General features: G+C 41.5%; 2 protein-coding genes across 11 annotated transcripts in view; one reads left to right on the forward strand and one right to left on the reverse strand.

The window, feature by feature from the left end:
* Positions 1-8033: 8033 nt before the first annotated feature.
* On the forward strand, positions 8034-16927 carry LOC117246651 (testicular acid phosphatase homolog). Its single transcript, XM_033610530.2, has 11 exons — positions 8034-8139; positions 9276-9371; positions 11307-11393; positions 12439-12594; positions 12847-12945; positions 14768-14863; positions 15347-15479; positions 15784-15866; positions 15967-16073; positions 16336-16517; positions 16751-16927. Exons 1-11 carry the CDS (start codon positions 8050-8052, stop codon positions 16858-16860), a joined length of 1239 nt encoding a protein of 412 aa, XP_033466421.1. The 5' UTR covers positions 8034-8049; the 3' UTR covers positions 16861-16927.
* Positions 16928-17054: 127 nt separating this feature from the next.
* mybpc2b (myosin binding protein Cb) overlaps positions 17055-22179 on the reverse strand; it is a 28731-nt gene continuing 23606 nt past the window's right edge. For all 10 annotated transcript variants that reach the window (XM_033610529.2, XM_033610527.2, XM_033610528.2 and 7 more), the window contains 12 exons: positions 21989-22148; positions 21784-21888; positions 21449-21637; positions 21232-21366; positions 20822-20989; positions 20557-20645; positions 19808-20003; positions 19499-19638; positions 18208-18367; positions 17917-18053; positions 17527-17713; positions 17055-17205 (listed from right to left, as the gene is read on the reverse strand). In XM_033610529.2, coding sequence (XP_033466420.1) covers positions 17180-17205; positions 17527-17713; positions 17917-18053; positions 18208-18367; positions 19499-19638; positions 19808-20003; positions 20557-20645; positions 20822-20989; positions 21232-21366; positions 21449-21637; positions 21784-21888; positions 21989-22148 — 1692 coding nt within the window. In that variant the 3' untranslated portion in view covers positions 17055-17179. The remainder of the gene's footprint in view (positions 17206-17526; positions 17714-17916; positions 18054-18207; positions 18368-19498; positions 19639-19807; positions 20004-20556; positions 20646-20821; positions 20990-21231; positions 21367-21448; positions 21638-21783; positions 21889-21988; positions 22149-22179) is intronic.

The raw sequence follows: 22179 nt of genomic DNA on the forward strand, positions 1-22179 counted from the left end.
TTGTTTCCAGCATGCATTATGAACAGACACTTCCTGTGTAATTACTGGAGGAAGGTACTGTATGTAGCAAATTGTTCCCCAGTGCATGCACTCCCACACAAACACACTTTTCAGGCACTGTGCTGATGTTGTTATTAGATTATTACACTTACTTGAGTATTGATTTACCATAACTGCAGATAGGGGTGATGTTTATACTTTGCTTGGTTAATGTTGTGTGTGTGGTAATGGTATTTTGTTTTTTATGGCACTCTGAATTATGTATCGACTTTTACTTACCCTGTTGATGCCTCAGTTATAGCCACACAGTCGGCTCTGGCATTAATTGTTAAATGAATTGTCAGTTTGGGAAATATAGTAATTTGCTTTCTTGCTGTGAGTTAGATGAGAAGACTGATACCACTCTTATGTCTTTAGAGTGAATATGAACCTAAAGCCAGCAGCCGCTTAGCTTAGCTTAGCATAAAGACCATAAAACAGGGGGAAACAGCTAGCTCTGCTTTGTCCAAAGGCAATGGAATCTGCCTAGCAGCACCTTTACAGCTCACTAAGTAACAACTTATACCTCATTTGTTTAATATGTACAAGAAATTCCCAAAATATATAAAACAACATGCTGTTTGCAACCTCACTGTGATGACAAGACTCCAATAAGATCCACAACAAGAAATAGTCTGACACATAACCCCCCTTTAAAACCACAACCTGTTGTTTTTACATCTCAGAGATGTACTGGGTTAATTTCTGAGCTCTCCAGGTGATGGTAGGTGTATTTTGTTAACTTCATACAGAGATAAGCTATTTCCTGTTTCTAGTTTTTATGCTAAGCTAAGTCAAACAGCTGCTGGCTATACCTTCTTATTTACAACAAAGACACAAGATATGCATTTATCTTCTCATCTAACTGCCTTAAAAAACACACTGTGGTCTCACAGAAACATGAGATGACCATGACCTCTGGACACCTTCACATGGTGGTGGCACCATGGGCAGATGATGATGATGTTTTGCCTATTTTTGTGTTTCTGTTTTCCATCTTTCTTTAGTCATTATCCATCTTATTGAGGTTTTGTGTCACTTTGGGGTTATTATGTGTCTTTTTTGGTCCCTTTTTGGCTCCTTCTTTTTATATATATTTTTTATTTTGTGTCTCCATGTGGTTGTTTTGCCCATTTTTGTAGTTATTTTATATCTTTCTAGTGTCTTTACATCTCTGCGTAGTTATTTTGTGTCTCCATGTAGTTGTTATGCCCATTTTTGCACAGATTTTGTGTCTGTTTTTGGTATCTGTGCATCTTTTTGTGGCAATTTTGACTCTTTTCTGGTTAGTCATTTTGCAGATGAAGGCCAGGGGAGACCCTGACAGTTTTGGCCTCTGGGCCTGTGCCCAGTAGGCCTGTTTAATAATTTATGGGTGGCATGGTTGGGTTAAGGCACCAAAACCACTTGTTAAGGTTTAGAAAATGATTGTGTTTTTGGTTAAAATAACAGTGCTTGGATTGTACGGGACGTAAGTATGTCACGCTATATGACGTAACTACGCAAAGGACATAAGCATGTACACTGGACACGAACAGCGGTGTCCCAAGTCCAGTGTTTGTTTACCCATCCACCATTCCAACCTCCTATCTATAAGTGGACTTTCTCACTCTTTGGGGGACATAACATTTTTAAACATGACATATCGCGTGCCGTCGTTGAACCAGGTAATTTGTGTGTTCACTACAACAAATGATCCTAATTGACTTTCGAGTGGCATTGTGTCCATGGCAGCACATTCTTACTCTGACCTCGTCACATATGGACGTTTGGTCATGGACCTTCCATGTCCAGATACAATGTGAAAGCCCTGGGTGCGTTGGTTGCTGATGTTCTGGGACGCTGTGTCAACTTATGCCTGTTACTATTGTACTGTCTGCTTTCAAAATACACTTTTATTTTCACAGGAAATTTACCATTTATATACAGTCTCTTTCAAATTAAACACACTAGGTCAGTACAACAACACGTATTGACATTTTATTTCTCCAACAACTCATGCATGTGGTTGGGTTTAGGCAAGAAAAGCACGTGGTTAGGTTTAGGAAAAATTAACAGTGAGTTTGGCTTTGGAATCTTACAGGATGTGAACACCGCTCTTATGGGTGAAAGTCAGTGTTTGTTGGCCCCATCCACCAGAACTCAGACTTTTGCCGCCTTAACTTTCGTTCTTGTCCCATCATGTTTCCCCTGACGCCGCCAAGTGCCATTAAACTACATTGGCAACCGGCAGCGTATCATGCCAGCGTTAAAGGATAGCTTTTTCGTCAGCGGCTGTAGCTGCAAATCACTGCCCAAGCGCCATACTTCGACTACATCTGAGTGAGATCGGGTTGTCCATGGTGCCAACACAATGCCTGCCACCAAACGAAGCGAGGTGTTAAGAGGTTGTGGTCATTTTGTGTTTTTCTGTGAGACTAGGTTGAAAGAAAATCTGCTAAAAGCTGTTCTTTTCTTTTTTTTCTCCGTTTGTTTTTTGGCATTAAAATACGTTTTTCTGTGTGATTTATTGGCCCACTGTTTAAATTAACTAAGATTAGATGAGTGCTGAATTCAGAGTAAAATACTTACCAGTGAACAAAGGTTTTATTTTTTATGACTTTCGCTCTTATTTTCCTTTACAGGTGGGATAATATGACGTCATAAGTGTATTGTGACTCACGATACACCTATGATATGGGACAAAAACTGCTCTGTCATTCTGTCTGTTAACATTGTTTTGGCTTTACTCTACGCAGGCAGAGATCAGCGCGTTGGCTACATCCATGGACACTGACCGAGAAAAAAGCAGATTCCTTGCACGGATAACACAATGACTTATGAAGGCAGAACAAACTCATCTTTCTATTTCTCACATCCCCTTCCTCCCATCTTGCTTATTCTCCTTTTGTCCGAAAGAAGGACATTTTTGTCCCATGGGGGATAACAATATTGACGTCAAGAGATGAGTTATTGATTGAGAGGAGAGGACACTGAGACAGTTGACATGTAGCAGTCTACTCCAGGTAGCGAGCAGCCCAAGCATTCATACATCTATGTAGCATGTATGAAGGAATATTCATTTCACACTGGGCTGATATGGATCTATTGAGTTTTATACAACATGTCAAAGCAGACAAACACATGTACTGGGGGGAAAGAGGAGGATGTGGGCGTTTGTCTCCTCTGCAGGCCACATGAGCTTTGCTGCTGCTCGCTACAGTATATTTACATGTTGGGAAATTGATGCAACACTGCTTTGTTCTAACGCCTTACAATATAGTATATGTAGAGATAATGAGACTGTGGTCTGTCCTGATTGAATGGGATGATGACATCGATATGAAATAGCTCTGATCTTCCCATGGCTTCTGTGCGCATTCCACATAGATACATCTTCTTTTCGTCTAGTGGGTCATTTGACCTGCACTGATTGGATCAGTGGAAAATAAGCACACAGCAGTGCAGCCCCAAACTGTCTTCTATATAGAAAGATACACCAGGTAGGCCTGTTATCTTTTATTCCTGATGATGCTCAAGAAATTGGATGCAAGCTCTGCAGATCTGGTCAATGTCACAGAGGAAAAAAAATGCAAGTGAAAAAGGCAGCGCGGGGACAGTTCCCATGTATCATTTTGTGGGGAGATGTCAATGACCATAGCAACATACAGAGCAAATAGATTCCCACTGGCAATTATGCAAATGTGGATGTGACATGTGAGTCTGCGCCCAGCGTGATGCGACGAGAGGGGAATTCACCAACACTTGGCTGCTCTGTCGCTCGCTGCTACCATTAGCATTAGCATTGTTCACACATTTCCTCGTCTTAGGCCGCTTCCACACCCCCTCCCCCCCTCCCTCTCCTTCCCTCCTCGCCACCACCACGTCTCCATCCTCCCCTCCTCCTCCTCCTCCTCCTCCCTGCCTGCGTCCTCTCTTTCCTGTTCTCGCTGCGGTGTTGCTATAGCAACGGAGAAATGTGGGAATACCTCCGTCCTTCAGAGCGCGGGAGAGAAAGAGAGAGGGGGAGAGAGATAGAGGCAGGCAGAGAGGAAGAGGGAGAGGATGGGAGACAGACAGAGAGTGAAGGGGTAGACAGAAGAAGAGACAAGAGGAGAGGAGAGGAGAGGAGGGAAGGGAAGGAAGCGTGGAAAAGACTGTTAATTAAAAGACAGCGAGCGAGTGGCTGTGACTCACTGCCTGAATGGACACCATTGCCTGTCACTTAGCCCCTGACTCCAAGCGTTTGCCCCCCCTCCACCGCTCACTCCCTAAAAGCTACCCTCCCATTGATATTCAGTCTCTGTGATGAAGAAGACGCGGCTGTTATCTGACTGGAGGGGTGGGTGCCAGCGTGGGTGGGGGTGGGTTTGACTGAGATGGCACGGTGTCGCACAGCCATGGCGTAGCTTCACGCTGGGCCCTACGCACGCCATTTGTTTGACGATCCATGTGTTCTGGATGTCTCCATTTGTAGTGAGGCTGCAGTTTCCATGACAACGCCCGGACTGAAATAGCACCCTGGTTTCCTCCCTCACTCCCTCTCTCTCTCTCTCTCTCTCTCTCCCTCTCCTCCGCTCACAATACACTCATAACTGTTCATTCCTGATCTTGGGCCTCGTTCTATCAGGCTGAGATGTCCCATACTGCTCATCTCCATTCATCATATGGATTGAAGCACATCAAACCACCCCAACCCCCCCACCACCGACTCCCCCCAACCATCATCGCCTTTCACACACACACAAATACACACATACATGCGTGCACACGCACGCACGCATCACTTCTCCTCCCACCTCTTATCTCCCATTTTCAGTCTCTCGGTCGCCCTGCAACAGATTCTGTCAACATGCATCAACCTCTGTGTTGCCATGACAACGGTCTTGAAAATCACTGCAATTATTTCAACAAAGACAAAAACACTACAGCCACTTGGGGGAGAGGGAGGAAAAAGGATGGTGTGTGTGTGTGTGTGTTATGTTTGTGTGAGTGATATAGAGAGAGAAAGAAAGAGAGAAAGAGATGCAGTGTTGTGAGTCTGTGCATGCGTGTTTAGTGACCCTTCAATGAACTGGTGTATATCAACTGTGGCAAAAATGTGCATACAGTATGATGGTGTGTGTGTGTGTGTGTGTGTGTGTGTGTGTGTACAGTATATGTGTGCGTGCGTGTGCGTCTCCTGGCCTAATATGGTGAAGTCCCTTTCCTTTCTGCTACTCACACCCTTAAGTACGTATGTTGTTCTGTAGATCAGTGCAGGTGGACTCAGTGACCCATTTGTACACGTGTATGGTTTTTCAAAGCCAACCTGTACCAGCTACAGTACCACACGTGTGTGTTGTGTGTGTGTATGTGTGAATGTGTGTGTGTGTGTGTGTGTGTGTGCTATAGACAGTGAGAGCATTACTGTGCACTGCTGTGAGATGGAGGGAAAGCGTAAAACAGATGGGCAGAGAGATCTGCACAGTGGTAGAAAGTTTACTAAGTATACCTTTCTCAAATACTGCACTTTGATCTACCTGTACCTGACGGTTTGCACTGCATGCTAAAGAAGTTTGAGTACATTGAATGAACCTTACATATTAGGAATTAAACATAAATATATAGAATGAAACATATGTATAGAATGAAGCATGAATATATGGATAGAAACATGAATATATGTAATGAAACTTTAGTGAAACATATAGAATGAAACATATGGAATGAAGCATGAATATATGTAATGAAACTTGAAATGTAGATAAAAACGTGAATATTTGGATTGAAGCATGAATATATAGAGTGAAACATAAATATATGGATTGAAAATTGAATATATGTAATAAAACATTACAGTTGTATATGGTTTGAAACATGAAGATTGAAACATGAATATATAGAATGAAACATGAATATATGGAGTGGAACATGAATATATGGATTGAAAAATTAATATATTGAATGAAACATAAATATATGGATTGCAACTTGAATATATGGAATAAAATATTAATATATGGATTGAAACATGAATATATAGATTGAAAAATTCATATATTGAATGAAACATAAATATATGGTTTGAAAGTTGAATATATGTAATAAAATATTAATATATGGTTTGAAAGTTGAATATATTTAGTGAAACATGACTATAGAAATTGAATTTCCCCTCAGGGGGATTAATAAAGTATATAAAATTACATTAAAAAATATAGATTGAAACATGAATATATAGATTGAAACATGAATATATGGATTGAAACATTAATATATAGAATGAAGCATGAATGCATAGAATAAAACTTCAACAGAATGAAGTGTAAATATATGGAATTTATCAGACAGACAGACAGACAGACAGATGCACAAATTATTTATAGGCCTAGGAGAACAGGTGGGTCTTAAGTTTGTTTGTAATGGATGACTCAAATGTGGAACATCTCAGATCATCAGGCGGTTTGATCCAGAGAGTGGGGCCATAGTGACTGAATGCACCTTCAACAGATTTACTTTGCCTCATGTCCATTAGTTAATAGTAAAGACGTAAATCTTTAAAAACTGTTCACAAATATATAGTATTAATTTCAACAAAGGCAAAAGGATTTTTCCTCAAAACAAACTGGGTAATGTAGTGTTTACCATACATAACTCAAACAGGAGGGAAAAAAAAGTGTTTTTGTTGGGGACTATTTTCAGCCACAAATCTGGCGCGTGCCAGTGAGTATTTACAGCACCAAGACACGCGTGTGGGATTGACTCAAAATAAAACAGAACGCCCATGTTTGTTGTTATAACGGAGAATGTCACCCAGTGCGATGGTGTGATGTGATCGTGCGTTTTTATAGCATAGTAGCAAGAAAAATATTGAATATCGCCAGACTTATGCTTTAAGATTTGGATGCAACTGTGTTTTTTTGTTTCTTTACCTTTAGTAAAAGTATGTGTGCTCTTTCAATTAACCAATTTCAATTAAGTCATCATTTAGAGCATTTGTGTTACACTGACAAGCCCCCCTTGTGATTACTGTACTGTGTATCACTTAGTACAAAAGATCCTATCTTATACCGATCAAATATGATGTCAACGCTGTATAGCACTAAATCTTCACACTCACTAATCCCATTGTATCCCATAAAGCTGCTTTGATACTAACAGATACTTACATGTGCGTCGAGTCAGGGAAAACACTCCAGGCCCTGTAATTTTGGGGCCAAACCCACGGCGGATGACATAGCAAGTTATAATGAGTGTTTGTGGCCCCAAGCCAGTGTGTAAGACCGTATGAGTGTGTTTATGCACGTAGGAGTACAATTTGAGAAGCCAGGTGGGCGCGTCTTAACTTAACCCATTTCTTTGTCACATTGTTACTCTACAGCCGGAATGTCCTTAAGAATATAAGCTTTAAAGTGGAGCTATCCACAGTGAGGGGCCAAATACGTATCCTTAAATTCAAAGGATGACTCAAATATGTCATGTCACTGCACAGCGGGGGATTGGCAGAGACAGTGATTTGGACTTCAGTCGGCGATGAAGTAGATTGGGACCTGAAATCCCCGGGGAGAGAGAGAGTCAGAGAGAGGAGGTCAGGTAGGAGGGCTATAAAAGCACTCCTTCCTTAACTGGAACATGCACTTAATGTCAAAGCGGGTATGACTGAAGATTTGGGATGCACAGTGGTCCTCCTCTGTCTGTAATTTGTTTGACTGAAACAGCAGAATGTGTGTACAAGTGTGCTGAGGTAAGTGCCTGTGTTCATTTACATGATCTGCTAAATCTCTTTTGACAGGGCATTTTGTTGTTACATGTGCTCTACTGTACATCCATATATTCTGGGTGAAAGTGTAAATCAAGTTGACATACATACAGGACTACAGGGTTGTGATATAATATAAAAAAGACAACCAATTAGACATGTTAAATATGTTATTAAAAGACATTTTGAACAACTTTTGCTCTCCATATTCTGCTCCAAACGGCCTTTTATAATCAAAATCACTTAACATTTTTTCCCTCTCATAAGCAGGAGAACTGGGAATCAAAAAGATGTGGAAGTTCCATAAAAGTTTAGGCTGCTTATTCCTCCTCTGTTGCATCTGCTTGACTGAGTGCCGGGTGCTGAGGTTCGTCGTAGCCGTAAGTCTACCCACTTTTCCTCCAGCATGCGCGATTAAAATGATGACATTTGAACATAGTATTGCACTTTCCTATTACGCTCTCTTACAACATTTTAATATCATCTGGAAGCCACTTTAGATCACACAAGACTGATATAACCGCACACGGTTGCTGATTACACTGTATTTTTCTGCTCAGTGAGCATTATTATATTTACACATTTATGTGACAAAGGATTACTTTGAGCCTAAACTCCAACAGTGTCAGGCGTATCTCTCCCAGACACTGCTGCTCTGCTCATAAACCTCTTTGCATATCTTTATTTTGCACCATAGTTCTGTAATAGAAAGAGACAACTGAAGGAAAAGCACAGATGTTTTTTTTTTGCTATAATGTGACCTCATACATTACACCAGTGTATTCATCACTTTTAAATGACTTACAGATTTGATAATGTGTCTGTTTTCTGTTACACTGGCGCTATGATTTAATCTATGCTGTAGCTTGACAGTCACCATTTCACTCCATGCTATCTGGTGGTTCAGTTGTACTGTTAACTGTCCTATCATTATGTTTATTATATTCTTAAATTACATTAAATTTGGAATAGGATAAATGTAATTCTATGCCACTAAATCATTGTTTAAATGTGTTTTATTCAACCATTTAATTCCATTTTAGTTGAGTTTAATTGGGGTTGGGTTGGTTCAGTTCGTATCCAGTCCTTAGAAGGTGTTTTGTGCCTTAAGACAGTGTGTGTTGGAAAATAACAATTATCTCTCAGGGCAAACCATAACTTTGAGGTTTGCTTTTTTCTTCAAGGTTTTACATCCAAATTGTTTTTAAAGTTTAAACCACAGCGGAGCTAACAGGAGTGAGTCACCTGTGTCCATAATCCACCTTAATCAACCTGTGTGTCATGGCCACTGCTCAGAAAGTGACTCCTCAGGTTAATAATACTAACGGAGCAGTGTCATCTAAAATGACTCCTCTGTGTCTCAGATCCTGAACTGAACTGTTTACAATCACAGGCTTCTATTTCTGACTTCTGTCTCAGGGTGTTTTTTTATTTTTTCCTGACATACACAGTGTAATGACTGGCACAGCAGTGTGGCATCTGAATCCATGTGACATAATCTCTTATGTCTTTTAAGGTGTTCCGACATGGCGATCGATCTCCTATTGAATCGTATCCCAGGGATCCTCACGGGGAGGAAGTGTGGGCTCAGGGCTTCGGACAGCTGACTGAGGTACTGGGTGCATGTGTGTGTGTGTGTGTGTGTCTGTGCGTAAATGTGTGAGTGACTTTATTATCATTTTGTCAAGCAGGATTAGGGAAACAAAACAACCAAATATGAAGAGCTTTTAGGTTTATATAGTGTATTAAATCCATCAATCCATCCATTTTTGCTATACTCATTGTGTGTGGTCACTGGGGGCTGGAGTACAGTGGCCCTGAGGTGCCAAACACAGCAACATTACAGAAAACACAACAGCAAAAACAAAAACACAACAATAAAACCAAAAACCAACAAAAATGAAGAAAAACAAGATAAGAACACAACATAAAATGCATTTTAAAAATGTTTCATTTTGTGTTTTGTAAAATGTTGTGTTTTGGACCTCAGGGCCACCATACTAGAGCCTATGCCAGCTTCAACTGGGGTGATACAGTGTAGTGAACTTATTAGTCCATAGTCTAAAATGTAAGTTGACAGTAAAACATGATTTAAAACTTGAGAAAAAAAATCACACAACAGGGCCCTACCCATTAGGTGACATAAGCAGATACTTGGGGCCCCTGTTTTTTCTATACAAGAGACAACAACAAAAAGAAACTAAATTTCTTGAACAAAAACTGATGATATTTGCTGCAATTTTTTGCCAACAAATACTGAAAAATCAAGCACAGAGGCAGGCAGATGGATGAGCAGTTTGCTGTCCCGTACAAAACAAGAACTCCTAAGATTCTGTGGTTTAATAAAATAGAATAGAATAAAACTAAAAGAAAATGAAATAAAAAACATTCATACGTTTAGGGCAGGGAACGTTTTTCAGTCCAAGGACCCCTTAGCTCAAAGACAGATGGGGCAGGGACTCCCTAACTATATATGCTGTACAAAACTGAGCTGGACTTGAGGTAATTCTCTGACTTTTTGGGGGGTCTTCTGTAGCCGCTCAGTCAGCAGCAGCACGTCCGAGTCTCTTGCTCAGAAAGTCACCTAACGATCCATTGTGGCTCACAAGATGTCTGTACACTTGGAATAATAATATAGCTAATATGCCAATAGTATGAAAATATTAGCCCTACTAGTTCACCTTCAGCTATGGATAAGTGTCACACAGTCCAGTGTTAGCTAGCTGACATGATTGCGCAAGGATTCATGGGTAACAGTTACCCAATCATTAATGTTGTGTAATGTAAATTAAATGTTTTTTTAAGAATAGACCAATTTATCTTTGCTAATAATATGTTGGATTCATGGAAATGTGTATTTTTATTCACATAATTTAATATTTGAAGAAAAAAAAAAACCTTAAATATGAAAGCAACAATTTGGAGGCCTCCCTGCAGCAGCTCTGAGGATGCCCTTGGGTTGTGTACCTCCAGCTGAAGATCCAGGGTTTAGGGGGTAATATTCTGTATTATCTGTAGCATGCTTATTTGTACATTATGTGTCCTCAATCTAATATTTACAACACACAAGCTGGTTCAGTGTCATGTGAGCACATCACAATGAGCAGTTCCCCCAAACCAAATCCTTCTTAGAGTCCCCACAAATCAAGGACCAGCCCTGCTGAAGGGTATTTACAGAGTAGGCATACATCTAAACTCATTTTGTATCTCTGTATAGATGCAGTAGCTTCAGATGTGATGCGATGAACTCACAGTATAATGCACTTTTGATCTGTAGAACACAAAATTAGTTTAAGTCCTGAGATGGAAGAAAAGCTTGTTGTAGACTTTTAATTAAATCCCTTCCTACTGTGTCATTGTTCTGCTCTCGGTCAATTAGCCTGTTTACAGTGAATAAACTTATCATTTGTGGCTCTGGGAGGCCTTAGAGAAAGGGTGAAATGTGTTATTTTATGTAAATAAGCTGAATTTGACCTTAAATCTACCAAATCTACAGCAAAAGGTCAGATTCGACAAAGATTAACAGTGCTGGCAATTTTCCTTTCAGCTGGGCATGAAACAACAGTTTGAGCTGGGCAGGTTTCTAAGGAGGCGTTACGGCAACTTTCTCAGCGACGACTACAACAACAAAGAGGTAGGTGTATTTGCGTATGTGTATATCTATATATATGTATGTGTGTATTTTTTTTATGTCCTCTGCGTACCCATGTGCTTCAGTGTCATCCAACGCTTGTCATGCATGCCCTCGGCCCAATCATGTGCCAGCCACCGTCTGCATTAACTCTAACAACATACACTTAGTTAATGAGCATGACTCATATTGTTGATATCATTGCCATGGCCTTGTAATTTGCTGTAACATGTGGGGTAATTTTGCCTCTGGGCGCCATGTACAGTTACATGTTTGGCTGCATGCTCAGCATTATGAAGATCTGATTTCCGCTTTCTCTCCCTGTCTCTGTTTTCTTTACACTCCCTGTCTTACTTTTTTTTTCTTCTATCTCCCTCTCTCTTACCCCCCCCCCCCCCCTTCTCTCCATCCCTGCGTTCAGTCCTCTCCCTCTCCTAAATAACATGCAATTACCACAAAAATAACAGCTCTTCTCAGTACCTGTCATTGGCGATTTGTCGCCCAAGTCTCTGTCAACTTGTACGGTACCTCTCCACCGCGCTGCCATGTCTGTTTTAATTTGACAAAAAGGGTGGGAGAGGGGAAAAAAAGAAGCATTCTCGGCATCACAGGAACATCCAACCTTATCAGCGTGATTTACTGTGTGCAAAAACCTGACACGGGGTGACAGAGAGATATAGACGAGCGAAGGCTGATGTCAGAAGAGATCACAGTAGGAGAGATCTTTCCCCCCTCCCTCTCTCATCCATTTGGATCTCTTCTGACTCCCCTCCTCTTCATGTTAAGGGAATACCTCAGTTGACTTGAGAGAAATACAGCTCGCTCATGATACACTGCTGCTTTGCTGGGTGCCTTTATTTTGCATCTTTATTAAATCAAAAAAGAAACTGAATTATGTTTCCAATTTCCAAATGCAATTTGAGTGTCCAAGTGCATTTCGGCTTTCTATAAAAAGTACGCCTGAGTGTCCCATTTGGAGGAGGAATCAATGCCAAGCCTTGTACCAACATATGGACGCATTTTCATTCCTCCTTCATGTTCCCAACAGTTATATGTGAGGAGCACTGACTACGACCGCACTCTGATGAGTGCCCAGGCCTGCCTCGCTGGAATGTTCCCCCCAACCAGACGCCCGCCTCCCATCATGCCCCAGTTACTGTGGCGGCCTATTCCAGTGCACACCATCCCCAGGGCCCAGGACAAGGTGGGCTGCTGAGCCACATAAATATTTCCTTCCGCATGGCAGCCGCATAGAAACTTGTACAAGTTCATCTGAGTCTGTATAGCTCCGTGTTGCTGTCTGTGTTCACCTCAGCTGTGAACCTGCCGTGCTGAAATTCCCCACTGTTATAAAGTGTGAAATGAACACATAATTGTGCCCAGAAGACTCCTGGTACCTGCAGTAAATGTGCATTATTTCCACTGATGTTGTGCTGTTGTTTTTCGATTTCTCAAGCTGTTGAAGTCTCCGGGCAAAGACTGTCCAAGGTTCAGAGCGCTGATGACGGAGACCTTTGAGAGCCAGCACTACCAGAGGTTCCTCAGGGCTCACCAGGTGAGACAAACCACAGAAGAAGACTGTCATCTAAACACACTTTACTGAATCCCATCCTCTGCTCAGTGACGTGAATGCTCCACTCACAGTTCAGTTTGTTAAACATCACTTTTCTATGAGTCATGTGCCCGTTAACCACTAAAAAGTTGTTTCTAACTCTGTTGTTTTTTTATTATTGTTACAATTATATAATCAGAAGTGCTGTGAATAATACTTTATCCACACCTCAGCTGCTTCTTTATCTGCTTATCCGTGCCTCGGTTTGTAAATTAACAAACACTGTGAAATGCACATTTGTGTAAAACGGTGAAATATATAATTCACAGTTGCCGGTGCCAACGTTATCAGCACCTCCAGTGGACGTGTTAGTTATGCTGCAGACATCATGTCCTCTCAGTGATTTTCTCAGGCACGGTGACTCCAGTGCCTCGAAAAAGCTGCACAGTGCAATTTCTCTCACATTCTCAGAGACGCTAATTAACGCTTGGATTGAATTAGATTAAGAATTACAATGAAAAGGTTTTAATTAAACTGAGTCCCATGTGCTGCCTATTAAGGTGGTGTTTGAGATCAGGACAGGGCCTCCTGCATTGAATTTTAACACCCTCTGCTGGAGGCACAGTACCTGCAAGTGGGATGCAAGAACCAAAATGGTGCCATTTTTCACTGTGTTGTCTGACCAAGAGCTGAACTGAGCAACAGACAGTGAATCAGAAAACAATAATAATCCACAAAATGCACTGAATGATGTCTGCAATAAGGAAGTCTAAACACTGAAAACAAAGAAGAATTATTTTACAAGTGCATTTACGAAACAAGGATCCCATATAACTGATGAAAAATGATAAATTGTTAAATTTTTTTCATCACTATCACTGAGATTGATGAGTTAAATGCTGTGATGGAGAGTAATAAGTACTGCAATTTTGAATATTTTCATTTTATAGTACTTAACACTTTTACCGCACTATATTTCAGTGGGAAATATTGTACTTTATTGTGCTCTTTATTTGATTATCATCTAGATTGTTTTGGTGTGAAATATGAATAAAAATCAGGAAATCATGAATCCTATTATGCCCCACTAGATTTTGAAGCCACTAGATTTATGTTGCGACTCTTTGAAAGGGCCCTGACCCCTGGGTTGGGAACCACCAGACTTAAGTACCAAACTGTATTTTAAACTAGCCACACCATTAACACATTCTCACTTCCAACTTGTCAAATACCGATGTTTGGTCAGTGGCCCTGCATGTCAAAATATGATGCACTAGGTACCCTCCTGCGTCAGCTGTGGACGCTCAGGGACCGTGTGTAAATTCACACTTGGGTCTTTTCAAAATAAACTTCTGTTTTCACGGGAAATTTACAACTTCCAATTGTTAAATGCATTCAGTTTTTTTCAAAATAAACTTACAACAGCAATAACAAACTTTATTTTTAGGTTTACTTCCTTATGTTTTGGAAACAAGTTCACTTAAGTACGTGGTTAAGTATCAAAAAACATCATGGCTTTGGCTTAAAGTAAGTACATACTCACTAATGTACCTCACTAGTGCAGAATGCTACACATACTATCACACTATGTGGTTATTAAAATCACTCGAGTGATTTTTGGTTTCACATGAGATATGAACAACAGTCTCATGGCTGAAAGTCCGGAGTTGTTTGACCCATCATCAAAAGTAAAATATATGCAATTTCTTTTCAAATGCAGAACCTTTACTTGTTAGGAAATATTCAAAGATAATTGTATTAATACTTTAACCTGAGTTAAGGAACTGCTGGTTGATTGTAATGTTCTCTTTTCTTCACATTGCAGTACTTTGTGGAGAGACTCTCCAACCACACTGGCTACCCCGTCTCCAAACTGGTTGGCAAAAAAATATGGAGGGTCTACGACACCCTTACCTGTCAGGTATACTTGATGTTTCACAGCAAGCACATGTTCCACCCATAAACCCACTGATACTGACTGTATTCTGCAGTTTACACATGCTTCAATTACTGATACATGCAGCAGCTGCAGAGCAGTGAGAGTCGAACAGAAAGAGGAAAAAAAAAGAAAAGGAATCTGTTTTCTTCCACACATCTGCAGAGAGATGAGGAGGGGGCTGGAGCGTGGGGAAATCATTTTTATACATACAGTATGAAATGAATAGGATAACATATTGAAATGATAATTAAAGCATTATGAGATGGGTGGATTCTAGGCCAGGTTGAATACGCTCATTCACACTTGCAAAATGAGCATCTGTTATCTTCAGACCGGCGCTAAAAATAGCCGGGATAATAGAAACGATGAAATACAGCCATTTAAACCCCCTTTGTTGCGATTCATGTGTTGTGTAATGTGATTATTAGCATGATGCAGGGTAATGAATGCTATTTTCTTGTGCAGAGGATCCATAACTTGACTCTCCCACGCTGGGCCACCCAAGATGTTCTGGACACCCTGAAGAGAATTGCATCATTTGAGGTCATGTACAGCATCCTCAGTCACAAGCGGAAAGAGAAGGCCAGGCTCTCGGGAGGTGAGGATTCGTATTAGAGCCAATTAATTTAAAGCACTGTTGTGATGGGAAAAAATGTTATTAGAGTGAAAAAAAAAAGCTCAGTGTATCTAATGTTGTTACTGCTGGCAGAGGCTTTGTTTATGCCTCAGACAGTGTAAAGTGTTGGGCCGGGCTTCCCAAAAACATATTAGCACATAAGAGCTAATGGGACAAAGATTATTACAGCACTAAGACAAGATGCTCAGTAAGGTCACAACGATTGTGTTGGTGTCGCTGGGAAAATTTCATTTGCACTGTTGACACTGACGTGTTAATTTACCAGGGGTGCTGCTGAATGCCATCCTGAGGAATTTCTCCAGGGCTGTAGAGCAAGGGAGCACTCTCAAATTCATTATGTACTCAGCTGTAAGTTCAATGTTTGGGCACATTTTATCTGCCTCCCATGCAAAACTGCTGTTTCAGATACTGTATATCTCCCCAACCCCCTTCATGGTTCTCATTCCAGCATGACTCTACCCTCATCACCCTCCAGGCGGCTCTGGACGTGTACAACGGCCTTCTTCCTCCTTACGCTTCCTGTCAACTCTTTGAGTTCTACCAGGAGTATGATGGGTAATGACGTCCTGCCTGCTCCTTGTATATTTAATGATACATATCTAGGTCAGATGGCCAAAACACACCACATTTAGAGCAATCGCCTCCCACTGTTTAGCCACACCAAACCATTCAAGTGCATTTCCTTTTCAATTCGGTGGAAACCTGGCAGCCATCCAGGACTGCAATGGCCAAATTAGCACATGATACAAAAGCCATTTACATAACACTTACCACAAGAGTGTTTCATCTCATTGTGCTAATCCTAATAATTCCCCAGTTCCTATTCTCTGGAGCTGTATTACCGCAATGACTCCTGGCGCGACCCTTACCCCAACCCTGTGCCAGGTTGCAACGGCTTGAACCCCTGCCCGCTGCCCGTATTCACCGAGCTGGTGCGGGATGTGATGGCAGAGGACTGGGAGACTGAGTGTGGCTTTAGGACAAGATTATCAAGCACAGGTGAAAAAGTTGTTTTCTTTATACTCTCAGACTCGCACTGACTTCTATTTCAACACATATTTTGGCATTGTTAACGCTTCGCTGCAATATGTTTATTCCTGTACTCACTTTGGGGAACAGTGTGGGGGATTTTCAGCACAGACCGTCTGATTTAAAAATACCAAGGCTTTTTGGAAATCTTCCAAACGTTCCACATTCACATGTACCCTAAACAGGATTGTCGTCCTCCACAGGTGTCATAACAGTTCTCGCAGTGGCTGTGGGTCTCCTGGCAGTGGCGCTGTTGTTCAGCATAGGAGTGGCGATCCACAGGAGGAGGGCGCACTACTCCAGGGAGGTGTAGTGCAGACGTCTGTCACACATGTGCCAAAAATACAGAAAGGTGCTTCTCTAAAAATAGTGTGCCATGTATTTTTAATACTTCCTGATTGGGTGTGTATGGAAGGGAGTGTGAGCTCTTTATTTCTTCTTCTATGAATACAGTGTGTGTGTTTAAAAGATTTTTTTAAACTGAGAAATAAAATTCAAAATAAAGTATTTGTCGCAGGCATCACTAAATTTTATTAGATTTACTGTTAACAGTGTGCACAATACATACTGATATTCACTGTTAATTCAATCTTTGGTTCACAACATTTCACATTCTTTTGCTGTTCGGCTTCTCACTTCTTGTCCGGGTCTGTGGCAACTGTGGGAAAAACAGGACAGATGAAGAGAGTTAGATTTTGTTTAAATAAGCCTAAATTGAATGGCAAGTATTGCGTTTCATATCCACATTCAAACAATTCAGCTCCATTGCAGCTGTCATCCTAAACACAGTCTGCTCTGGCTTTGAGTGTGTAGTGCATGATCAAAACTAACCATGTAATATCATCTGTATTTAACATAACAACAGAAACTCATCTTGCTCTCAAGTCACCAACGCTCTCCCCTCCTCCATCACCCCCCCCCCCCCCCCCCCCCCCCCCCCCCCCACCCCCCCCCACCCGTCATCCCCCTCTGTTCTTACTTCGGACATCCAGCTGGCACTCCACTTCGTCCTGGCCCAGCTCATTGACAGCCATGCAGGAGTATTTGCCTCCATCAAAGGTGCCAGGCTTGCGAATGTTGAGGGTCAGCACTCCCTGGTAGTTCCGCATCAAGTACTTGGGATCATCACCAATAATCATCCTGTTCTTCATCCAGACGATCTTAGGCTAAGACAAGAAAATGTTAAATGAATAAGTAATCAGGTGGAACACATCTAAATCTTAGATTATAGAAAGATTGTCTTTTTATGTTGGTGGATCTGGATACAAGTCCTCCTTGCAGTGAACTTCAGATGTTGATTTGCATATGAGAACCGGCACTGTCAGCCTGTGACTCACGCTCCACGGGCTATTTTAACATGCATGTTTACCTTGGGGAAGCCTTTGACGGCACAGCTGATGGCGGTGCTGTAGCCGGCCACCACAGATCTGTCAACCAGGGGCTGAGTAAACTTAGGCACACAGGACATGTCCTTCTCCTTGTAGGGGTTTCGTTTGTGCTCCAGGCCTATGGAGAAGGGTGGGAGGGCAGGCAAACTTAGTCAGCCGCCATAAATCAGAGTGGAAATGTGGCATTTTTTACTTGGTATCTTCAATGATAGTGTAAAAGGCAATCCACACTACACACACACACACACACACACTATCAGTACTGTTCACACCTGTCTTGGCAATGACGGCTGTGTTCTTGCTGACGCGTGCATCCTCACTCAGGCCGCAGATGTTTTCACTGAAGACGCGGAACATGTATTCATTGCCCATGATCAGGTCTGAAGCTGTGCAGTTTGCTCGTCTGTTGTGCTCATAGACAGTAAACCATTCCTGGAGAGAGAGACAGGTCACATTATTACATTAGAGAGGACATAATATTAATTAATATAAAAAAAAAAACACTTTATTCTCCCCATACTGTCCATGCTGGAACACCTGTATTTAGTGTTTAGTGTCTTCGTTTTACTGCCTGTCTCTGTAAGCCTCCTTCCCTGAAAAGACCAGTCTGCTCTGACAGGTCTTCCATATCTGTGCTTATCGCATCTTTACCAGTCCCCCAGAAAGCCAATTTTCGTAGTGGCCAAACAGTGTAATTACATCTGTCACATGATGCTATCGGGCCCCAAAAAATACTTTTTCCCACAGACTTATACAGTTAAAGAGATGAGAATAGATCGTTTGGAGTTCCACGACCCCCCACAAAAGGACTTGTTTCACTATCAGAATTTAATCCGTTTGGTTCAATCACATTTGGAAAGTTTGGAAAAGCCTCACCATTGAATCATTTTACCTCCATTTAGGTTAGCCGTGTGCTAAACTGGAAGTAGCCGGCTCAGTTGGTGGAAGTCTCTCGTGTGCCTGCTTAATGAGCCACACAGTGTGGAAGCAGTGCTGATTAAATTTCATACTCACCACTATAAGCTTCTAAACCAAAATCTTCACAACAGGGTCATGTCCAAGCAGGAAGATGATCAGAAATTGAGGTGAAATTCACAACATCAGCATCCAAGATACATGTTTCTCTGATGTTAGCATGTCTCTACATGTAGCAGTGTAGGCTACATAACGTAAACACTTGCAGGAGCATGCCTGGAGCAGATGACCATATAAGGAAATCCGTCATGAGCTGATGTCCGCTTGTCTCAAAAGTTAAATCAATTTATTTAGAACGGTCTAAAGCTTGCAGGTTTTGTTTCCATGTTACTTTTACATACCTCATTATTGAAACTTTGGCCACATTTAATATGAACAGCTGACATTGCAACATTATATATATATGGCAGAAAAAAGTAAAGGCATAATAGATCCCCTTAAGAGACAACAAATTAAGCATATGGGCAAATCCAAGTGTCAAATACTGGCGGGATGTAATGTAAGCATTATTGTTTAGCTGCAGGCCCTACATACAGGTAACTGCAGGCATGATCTAATGTAGGCTTGAAACGCGATCCCCTCTCTCACCTTAGTTTTCAAGTCTGCCTTCTGGATGGTGTATCCAGTAATTTCACAGTTGCCATCATCTTTAGGGGGGTCCCACTCCAGTGCTGCATTGAAGCCCCAGACGTCTGTCACCCTCAGGTTCACAGGAGGTCCGGGTTTATCTGAATTAATCAAATGTCAGATGTTTAGTACATTTCATCAAGGTCTGCTTTTCTTTAAATGAGTGATTTCTTAAATGTATAGTTCCCACTGACTGATAAAGTAACACTTATGAATGCAACTGGGAACGAATACTGTACGTTCCCAGTTGCTGAGACCTGATAATCTTACCAACAATCCTGATGACAATGCTGGCTCTGTCCTCCATGTTCTCAATCTTTAGCACCAGCTCATACGTTCCAGAGTGCTCTCTCTCTGCTGAGCGGATGAAGAGGATGCTGTCCACGTTTGAGTTACGGACATTGACCATCGTGGGGTCAAGGGGTTGACCATCCTTGAACCAGGTTGCGACAGGGCGTGGCTTACCCTAGAGGACACAAAAATTACAGATTGTTAAGGATAAAAAGGATTTGCTTGTCAGAATCAAGTACTTGATAGGGAAGATCCTAAACAGAAACATAATCACTGTGTATGTTACAGTATAAGCTACGGATTTACGGGAAACGGAGAATCTGCTTTTCTTTAGGGCTGTCAGAATGTTTGCCACTAAAGTAAGCTGGATCATGGAAAGGGCACCACCAAGTGCACCACCAATTAAGGATTGGACTCCTATAACACAGACTAACAATGGACAGTAAAAAAAAAAAAAAAATTGATGCAGCAAAACCAGAGATATCATTTCTTTATGCAATGTAGTTCCTTCTGGACCCACTAAAGGCTTAATAAAACTTTTATACATATGCAGCAGTTCCCCTCAACACCTGTAAACAGACTCCCTTTAAAGACATAATGCCTATATTTGTTAGGGTTTAAGTAGCAGTTTTCCAGTGGTATGTATTACTATTTTACTGCTTGTAAACAGAGGCTTTCAAGCAAAATATAGAGCAGTTCCAAAATCTTAGCAAAGGTTTGTCTCTAACCTGGAAAGGGATAGTTAGGTTGATCTTGTCTCCTACTCTCCTGATGTACTTTGTCCTCAGGTCACGAGGCAGACGAATCTTAGGATGCTCTGAAGCAGGAAAATACATCTAATTAAAACAACTGTACTGTACCATGCTAGCATTAAGCATCTGTCTATATAAACCACAACAAGCACAAAAATGCTATAACTGGGCATAAGGTATAATCCATAAAATAAGTGCTCTTTGACTCGTGTCTGTTCACAACCAATCCTGACTGACTCACCCATGATCTCACGGATGGTGACGGGCTGTGACAGCACAGCTGGAGGACTGCGTCCAGCAATGTTTACTGCCACCACCCTAAAGTTGATCTTCTCTCCCACAGGGAGGCCACGCACCGTAAATCCCTGCCTCTCACAAAGTTCCTGGTTTGCCACCACCCACTCAGTGTCTGAAATAAAAGAGAAATACATGCAGTAAATCACAGTGAGTGGGATCTGAATCTTGTTATTTTTTTTGTTCTGTTATTAGATAGATTTATTGTGATAGTAGGAGAGACATTAATTCCCTTATTGGGTTTATGGCCTGTGCCATTTTTAAACTGACTTCGGTTAACAAATAAATGTTGTTATGTTATAATTTGAGTAGAAAATGCTGATAAAAATTAGTTATTTTATTGTTTGGTCTCATCACCTCCTTCCTTGCAGTACTCAATAACATAGCCATCCAGGCCCCCAGCTCCAATCTTCTCTGGGGCGAGCCACTTCAGGGCGCATGTGCTGTCCGTCACATCATAGACTGACAGACGCGTTGGCTCGCTAGTTGGGGCTGAGGGTGACAGAAAGAGATACTCAAGAGAGTCACCGGAGGAAGCTGAGAAACACTGAGTAAAAATGGTTGCAGTACGTACCAATAGGCATAAAGGGTTTGGAGGTGAGACTTGGTGGAGACAAGCCAATGCTGTTGACAGCAAACACCCTCATCTCATACAGAACACCCTCAATCATCCTCTTAGCCTCATATGTAGTTGAATCATATACATCAAAGTTGAGCTTTGTCCATCTGGAGGAGCCTTTCTTCTTCCTCTCCATGAGATAACCTGACGGAGGAAAAACATAGAAACCATAAACATGGGCAGAATAATGATTTAAGACACAATACACGCAGAAACTCTTGAAGATAATTAATATTCCATACGCTCAGCCCATTAAATATGAATAGTTTAAGACAAAATCCATCCTTTACCTTTGAGTGGTGCACCACCGTCAAATTTGGGAGCGTCCCAAATGATAGTGGCAGTGTCCTCTCCAACTGATGTGCATTTGATATTCTCAGGAGGGTCAGGCACATCTAAAATAAAATTACAGTTAGTTTTTACGTACATCAGTTTAAAAAACAGTAGAGGAAATAGTTGATTGTAAACCACAGCGTGGAACATCAGATCACTTACCCACAATCTTCACAAACAGCACAGCCTTGTCCTCTCCCGCAGGGTTGGTAACACAGATGGTGTAGTTGCCCTCATCATCCCTCTCTGCCCCCTCTATGACGAAGCAGCTCAGGTCTTTCCTGGACTCCACCCTTACACGCCCTTCAGTTGCTGTAACTGGCTAACAAACAGGAAATTGCAGCATCTTAGCA

The sequence above is a fragment of the Epinephelus lanceolatus genome, chromosome 21, assembly GCF_041903045.1.
Source record: "Epinephelus lanceolatus isolate andai-2023 chromosome 21, ASM4190304v1, whole genome shotgun sequence".
Lineage (NCBI taxonomy): Eukaryota > Metazoa > Chordata > Actinopteri > Perciformes > Serranidae > Epinephelus > Epinephelus lanceolatus.

Coding starts and splice junctions, on each gene's coding strand:
- LOC117246651 (XM_033610530.2), top strand. CDS start 8,050: ATGTGGAAGTTCCATAAAAGTTTAGGCTGCTTATTCCTCCTCTGTTGC. Junction 9,372..11,306: donor GCTTCGGACAGCTGACTGAG/GTACTGGGTGCA, acceptor TTTTCCTTTCAG/CTGGGCATGAAACAACAGTT. Junction 14,864..15,346: donor ACGACACCCTTACCTGTCAG/GTATACTTGATG, acceptor TTTCTTGTGCAG/AGGATCCATAACTTGACTCT.